The 7656-nt window shown below is 53.8% G+C and overlaps 1 protein-coding gene across 2 annotated transcripts in view; it reads left to right on the forward strand.

The window, feature by feature from the left end:
- Nucleotides 1-6811, forward strand: part of Atp2c2 (ATPase secretory pathway Ca2+ transporting 2) — a 57270-nt gene extending 50459 nt beyond the window's left edge. The window contains 7 exon segments of one of the 2 annotated variants that reach the window (NM_134462.1): nucleotides 353-519; nucleotides 2160-2228; nucleotides 2371-2487; nucleotides 3142-3289; nucleotides 4539-4637; nucleotides 4874-5015; nucleotides 6511-6810. In NM_134462.1, the coding sequence (NP_604457.1) occupies nucleotides 353-519; nucleotides 2160-2228; nucleotides 2371-2487; nucleotides 3142-3289; nucleotides 4539-4637; nucleotides 4874-5015; nucleotides 6511-6629 (861 nt within the window). In that variant the 3' untranslated portion in view covers nucleotides 6630-6810. 2 annotated transcript variants of the gene reach the window in all.
- Nucleotides 6812-7656: the final 845 nt, after the last annotated feature.

A 7656-nucleotide genomic window follows, 5' to 3' on the forward strand; every position in this document is an offset into this window, starting at 1 on the left:
TGGGAATCACTCGGGGCATCAATATTGGTGACAAAGCTCCTTTACTTGATGAGACATCTTGCTAGCCCCAAGAACTGGCTTGGTTAATTGCTCACTATGAGTGCCTTTTACAAGCCATATGTGAGCCCTAGCCGTGTGTCCTGTGAGGCCAGCATGGTGACTGTCATTTGCCCTGAAGAAACTAAGCTGAGAGGTTCAGGGCTATGCCCCTGCAGTAGAGCTACTGGGACTAGGCCAGTTGACCCCAGCTTCTAGCCGATAGATGACTACTGCCTGTGGTACAACCGGGAGGGCATCAGAAAGGGTCTAAGGAGGGCTGCGTGCGAGCCTCCACCACCTGCTCTCCACACAGGCATTGCAGGAGTCGGGGGCAATTGTAGCCATGACGGGGGATGGAGTGAATGACTCAGTTGCCCTGAAGTCTGCGGACATCGGGATTGCCATGGGACAGACAGGAACAGACGTCAGCAAAGAGGCCGCTGACATGATTCTGGTGGACGACGACTTCTCGGCCATTATGTGAGTTTCCATACCAGCACCCCCAGAATGTACTGTGGTGGATATGAAGGGGTTCTCGTGGGGTTCAGGGGAGCCCCTGGGGAGAAAGCTACATCCTAGGCTCATCCCCTACTCCAAATGTGTGGAGTTTCTCAAGGAAGGCTTGCCTGTCCTGCCGTCACTGGAATATAAAGGAAGCCAAGCTAGTGGTTCTCAACCTTCCTCAGGTTGAGACCCTTGAACAGTTCCTCAGGTTGTGGTGACCGCAACCATAAAGTTTTTGCATTGCTACTTCATAACTAGAATTCTGCTAGTTCTGAATCATAATGTGAATTATTTTTGGAGATTGGTTTGCCAAAGGGGTCATGACCCACAGGTTGGGAACCACAGGCCTAGAGCCACTTGATTAACCAGTAACCAGAAGCAGCCATTAGAAATCATGCTTGGGGGCTTAGGGATGGTGCAGTCAGCGAAGTGCTTGGCCTGCAAGCACGGGACATGAATTTGGCACCCTGAGTCGACATGAAAATGCAGGCAGGGTGGTAGAGGCTGTCAGGGAGGCCCAGGGCTTACTAACCAGCCAGCCTGATTGACGAGCTCCAGGCCAATCAGAGATCTTGTCTCAGAAAGGGTGGCCTTCCTGGGGATGAGACTCAGGGTTTTTCTCTGGTCTCCACACTTACCAGCACTTGCATAAATAAAAGCCACAGTTGGAGGCTCTACAACCTCAATTCAGGAGGCGGAAGCAGGAGGATTGACATTGTCCTCCTGTGGGTTTAATTTTAGCCAGCTTTAAGACTTTGCTCTTAAGTCACAATACTTAGAGCACAGAACACTTAGAAGGGTATTTTTTAATAACAAAAGTACCACTGGAGCAAAGTTTCTCCGCCATTAAAAATACTCTTCTGCCAAAAAAAAAAAAAAAAAAAAAAAAATACTCTTCTGGGCTGGAGAGATAGTTCAGTGGTTAAGAACACTGACTACTCTTCCAGAGGTCCTGAGTTCAAATCCCAGCAACCACATGGTGGCTCACAACCATCTGTAATGGGATCTGATGCCCTCTTCTGGTGTGTGTGAAGACAGCTACAGTGTACTTATATATAATTAATACACCTTTTTTTTTTTTAAGTTTTAAAAATACTCTTCCAAGCATGATTGTGCAGGGATGTGGGTGTGTCTGTCTGTCTGTGTAGCTCACAGACATAGCCATGGGCGCCCCTGTAATCCTGGCACTGTGAGGGGCAGGGAGTTGGATCCCTGGGATTTGCTAGCTGATAGCTTTGCTTCAGGTTTCATGAGGCACTGATTCACAGGAGTAAGGCAGAGAGACAGCAGGACATCCAAACACGTTCCGGTGCATACACACCAGACAGACAGATGGACAGTGATGGATCTCTGGCTGTGCCTCCAGTGTGGACCTTGGGTTCTTTCATCTGCTGTCAAGCTGCACTGAACTCTTACCATCCCGAGGACCGATGGGGCCCTGGCTCCAGTTGAGAGGGGGTCACACACAGGATTTGCACAACAAGGGACACACTTAACCAGTGTGTCCCAAGTGTGCCAGCAAGGGTTACCTGCCCTGTTGCACCTGGGCTGACCACTCTGTGTGGCTGAGCCGCCCCCAGACCTCTTGCCTACAAATGCTCTCGCTTCCCTTTCAGGAGCGCAGTGGAGGAAGGCAAGGGCATCTTCTACAACATCAAGAACTTTGTCCGCTTCCAGCTGAGCACGTAAGCAGAGACAATCCTCCCTCCATACTCACTGGGTGCTGCATCCCCGTGCATGCACTGACGGGATATCCTTCCTCCATACTCACTGGGTGCTGCATCCCATGCATGCACTGACGGGATGTCCGTCGCCTGCGCCCAACAGGAGCATCGCAGCCCTGAGCCTCATCACCCTGTCCACCGTGTGCAACCTGCCCAACCCCCTCAATGCCATGCAGATCCTGTGGGTGAACATCATCATGGACGGACCACCGGCCCAGAGGTGAGGCACTGGGCTCAGGCAGGACCACGCAACTCCCTCTCACAAAGGAATCTCCGGGCAGGGGCTGAAGTGTGAACAGTTTCCGGAAGGGCAGACTGGAGCCCTGTGCTCCCTCAGTTACACTCCTGGGGCCCATGGCTCGGTCCTACTGTAAAGTCAGGCCACCATGTCCAGGAAGTCCTCCTCTCTGATCACTCTACCAGTGGTGGCCCCTGTTCCTCCAGGCCCCACTTAGGACCCCTTATGGTAATAGGAACGCATGGGGCTTAGGAGGCCGTGGCATGCCAAGGCGGAAGCCCAGTGCTGGCCCTTGATAGGTCCTGGGTCTCTCTGCATCTGGATATTTGGAAACAGATGAGAGAGCGAGCTATGGCTACCTGTGGGACAGTCGTTCAAGGACAAGAGCAGCCCTGCTCTCAGGCGATAATTTGGAGGGCAAGTCTGAGGCCGTGCCAGGCGTTCTTTTAAGAGGAAAGCTCTCAGTATGTAGTCCAGGCTGGCCTGGGGATTTACCGTGTAACCCAGGCTGGCCTTGAACCCGGAGATCCTCCTGCCTCAGCCTCCCGAAAGCTGGGGTTACAGGCTGTGCACCACCTGGGCCAGCTTTGGAGTGACTGTCGCTATTTCAAAGCATCCCTTGTCTTTTCTGCACAGCCTAGGGGTGGAACCTGTGGACAGAGATGCCCTGAAGAGGCCTCCTCGGAGCGTCAAGGACACGATCCTGAACAGAGCCCTGATCCTGAAGATCCTCATGTCGGCTGCTGTTATCTTAGGGGGGACCCTGTTTATCTTCTGGAGAGAGGTGAGCAAGGCATGGCCTTGACTCACACAGAGACAAGAAGGGGGGGAGCCTTGTGCATGATTGGGCACTGGGAACCGGGTGCTCTCTCCGAGGCGTGTGTACACACACACACACACACACACAGAGAGAGAGAGAGAGAGAGAGAGAGAGACAGAGACAGAGACAGAGACAGAGACAGAGACAGAGAGAGACGGAGAGCGCGAGCGAGCTTGGTGCTATCAGAGGCCAGAGAGTAGGTGCTGGGTGGAGAGAAGTATGGGGGTCAAGTGCTGGGGCCAGAGCACAAACACCAGGTTTTGGGGGACCCCACCATTTTTATTGTCACAGGAAGCTACAGGGATGCTTACAGTCTGTGCCCATTCTAGCACAGGTGAGTTTCATGGCCCGTTGGGCTGGGAAGCCTCTGGCAAGGCTGGATATGGTGGAGATGAGGAATTAGGCAGTGGTCATTGAGCCCCAGCTGAGGAATCCCTGCTGTGTTCAGACACGTCCTCCAGGGCATCCAGACCATCCAGACGGGAACTTGGTTCTGAAAGCCCGCCTGGCACCCAGGGTGGAGGGATATATCCGGGATTGTTCCAGCCTGGAGAGGATTCCGGGTTGGAGGAAACTTGAGGCGAAAACGTCTGAAAACTTGCACCCACAAATCCACCTCAGCGGGGCTCTGGCCGGCCTGGACACACAGTTAGCTGCATTAGCTGCTTCGGCCATGCGTTCTCCCTGAGGTCAGCTGTTCCACACTCCTCACAGGATGTGGGTTCTGCTCGTTTGTGTAGTGGGATGACCTGCAAGGCACTTGCCCACTAGGATGGTGGTCCTCAACCTTCTCGATACTGAGCTGTTTTAATACAGCTCCCCGTGTTCTGGTGACCCCCCCAACCATATGATTATTTTTGTGGGTACATCATGACTGTAATTTTGCTACTGCTGTGAGTTGTAAATATCTGATGGTTTTAGAGGACCCCTGTGAAAGGGTCATTTATCCCCAAAGGGGTCACGACCCACAGGAGAAGGTGCCTTTCTCTTCTTGGCTGCAGCTGACACTCCTAGGGTGGGAGTCCTGAGGCCAGCACAAACATGGCACAGGATCGGATTGTGTCCCCAATGCTTCTAGTGTATACCTTTCGGGCTGGGTGACCAGTGATCCTCAGACAGCACCCACAGGCCACCCCGGCACACTGTACCCCTCAGCTCTGAGGCAGGGAGCCCCCTTACTCTGCCATGAGCATGCCTAAATACTGCATTCCAGATCCCAGAGAACCGTACCAGCACCCCACGCACCACCACCATGGCCTTCACCTGCTTCGTGTTTTTCGACCTCTTCAATGCTCTAAGCTGCCGCTCTCAGGTGAGCGGAGCTGACCCTGCCCGCCCCCTCGGACACTGCAGCTCTGTCTATACTCCAGGCAGAGGACTGGGGAGAGGGGTACAGGTTTCTGCGTCCATGCCCCGGGGGCTCCAGCTCCAACAACAACCCAGCACCTGCCCTTCTGTCTGTCCATCTGCCAACTTAGGGAGCGGGCACAGCTCCTGAATCCACACAGTGTGCTTACACCAGCCCACTCACGCCTCTCATCCCCGCAGACCAAGCTGATATTTGAGATTGGCTTTTTCCGGAACCGCATGTTCCTGTACTCGATCCTTGGGTCCCTCCTCGGGCAGCTGGCCGTGATCTATGCCCCGCCCTTGCAGAAGGTCTTCCAGACCGAAAACCTGAGCGCGCTCGGTGAGTGACGGGAACCGAGACTGACTGCCAACTGGGGTGAAGCTGTGAGGCCCACAGGGTGGAAGTCCGGGCCGCCCTCAAAAGACAGGCTGGTCCACAGGCGGCTTCTTGTGGCATACAAGGTAGGAAGGTGACATACAGACACAGGGAACACAGAGGAAGCTCAAAAGGAGGCCCCTCTGCAGAGAAAGGGTCCTGGGGCTGGGGCTGGGGAGCAGCATCCTGAACCTCAGGACACAAACCTCAGGTCTGGGGTTTTGACTGGGGCTCGACTGATTACAGTGCTCATCAGAGATGGCCGCCCTGCAGGTCTTGCTGAAGGGACATAATGTAGCAGTCAGAGATGCCCAAAGGCAATGCAGTCCAGTGTTCCTATCCTGCAGGGATGGGTCCTGCAGCAAAACTAGCCCAAGTACAGTGGTTTGCAGGTCCCTACCTTTCCTTCTGTCCCACATTGGTCACTGGCTACCTCCATCCAGGAGCAGGGGACAGAGGGTCAGCTCCCAGATCTAGTACAGAGCAGGCATTGCTCCAGCACAGATCACTACAGGACCAAAAATGGCCACATGGGTGTGAAAATATGCAAATAGAACAAGTACTTGAGACCTCAGAGCAGGCCAGGAAGGGCGGCCCTCCCTGTGACCTGAAACCTGAGTTCCCGTGGGGCCCCAGTGAGTGCTCTATGGGAGGGAGCAGTGAAAAGGAACCCAGGAGTTGAGGGACCCAGATCAGCATGAGGACCCAGGTTTGATCCCCAGAATCCACACTACTGCTGGGGAGGCAGAGGCATGAAGGACTTGAGGGGCTCAGTGGCCAGCCAGCCAAGCTGACTGAAAATGGTGACCTCTAGGTTCAGTGAGAGACGCTGTCTCAGAAAAGGAAGGTGGAGAGCAGAGCCCCAGAGTCCATCTCGGGCCTTTGCCTGAACATTTGCATGCAAAGAAAAAGGCAGGCTTGTTGTAATCCCAACACGGGTGTGGTGAGGTGCAGGCAGGAGCATCAGGAGTATGAAGTCCTCAGCTGCACAAGCTTGAGGCTAACCTGAACTACCTGAGAATTACCTCAGAAAGACAGGAAACCTATGAGCAAGTTTCTACGCAACGTGTGTGTGTGTGTGTGTGTGTGTGTGTGTGTTGTAGCTGTCTTCAGACACACCAGAAGAGGACATCAGATCCCATTACAGATGGCTGTGAGCCACCATGTGGTTGCTGGGAATTGAACTCAGGACCTCTGGAAGAGCAGACAGTGCTCTTAACCGCTGAGCCATCTCTCCAGCCCCTCTAAGCGCCTTTTCCACAGTGGAGAAGAAAGTCAGCTTGCCAAAGCTATGGTGACTTATTTGGCATCTAATGTCACAGAAGGACCTTGGCCTCTTCAGGGGTGGCAAGCCCCTTCCCCTCAGCCCCCATGAGGTCTGTTAGGTTGAAGAGGAAGACAGAGGACATGGCGGGTGGCCTGTGGGTGGGCACTACTGACTGAGACGATCTTCCCATAGACCTGCTGCTGCTGACTGGCCTGGCCTCGTCCGTCTTCATCTTGTCCGAGCTGCTCAAGCTATGTGAAAAGTTCTGCTCCAGAGCCAAGGCTGATCAGATGCTCCCGGAGGCCGTGTAAAGGAACCAGGGTGTCATGGCTGACTGACTTGTGTCCTTGGGTGCCTCTGGCCTGGCCCCGTCCTTCTGCACTATCTGCTCCAAGAGGCAGATTTTAGGACTGTGCAGCATCCTGCACAGGACAGGGTGGAGCTTATACTGAAACATGGCGCTATTTATTAAACCACCGTGGTTTTTATTTAACCTGTCTCTCTCTGTGCTTGAGTGATGCAGCCCCACGTGGTGGCACAGGACTTCACGGCCACAGATGTCCCAGTTGAGGCCTTGCATCTAAGATGTAGTTCTACAAAGAGCTTTGCCTCGTGATTTTAGAGGTCAATCCTCGGTGCTGGGGGTGGGGGAGGGGTGTGAATTAAAGTATGATTTATGTAAAATCAGATTCAAAGCAAAGACACAGTGGCATCGCTGAGCCTAGATGGGGCATTTCCTGAGGGCTGAAAATGTAAGAGCCTGAAATTCTGCACACCTTTACACCCGCTGTGATGAAGAACACTGGTGCCTAGTGTTTGCAAAACTCTCACTCTGAGGACACCAAAACAAAACCCATGCCTGACAGGGATACCTCATAAGTACATGAACGGAAGCTCCCTCCCCCCAGAAACATCTCCAAGCTCATGTGACGGCATCATGTCAGCATCATACCTCATGGGGAAGGAACTGAGAATCTCTGTGGGAGTCAGGGAGGAGGTGGTGGTGGAGGAGTCACCGAGCCGGGCGCTCACCTGACACGACAGCTACTCGGGAACCTAGAGCAAGAAGATTGCAAGCTCGAGGCCAGCCTGGGCAACTCAGCAAGACTCATGATACCCCTTGGGTCTTTTTTTTCGGAGCTGGGGACCGAACCCAGGGCCTTGTGCTTCCTAGGCAAGCGCTCTACCACTGAGCTAAATCCCCAGCCCTCATGATACCCCTTGTCTGTGCCCCTTCGGGTAAAAGGGCTGGGCTTGGCGCATGAACGTCCACCTGGCACAGACAAGTCCCTGGGCTCAGTGCCACTCTGAAAACATGAGTCATGGGGAGATGTGCAG

This window comes from Rattus norvegicus, chromosome 19 (genome assembly GCF_036323735.1).
Source record: "Rattus norvegicus strain BN/NHsdMcwi chromosome 19, GRCr8, whole genome shotgun sequence".
NCBI lineage: Eukaryota > Metazoa > Chordata > Mammalia > Rodentia > Muridae > Rattus > Rattus norvegicus.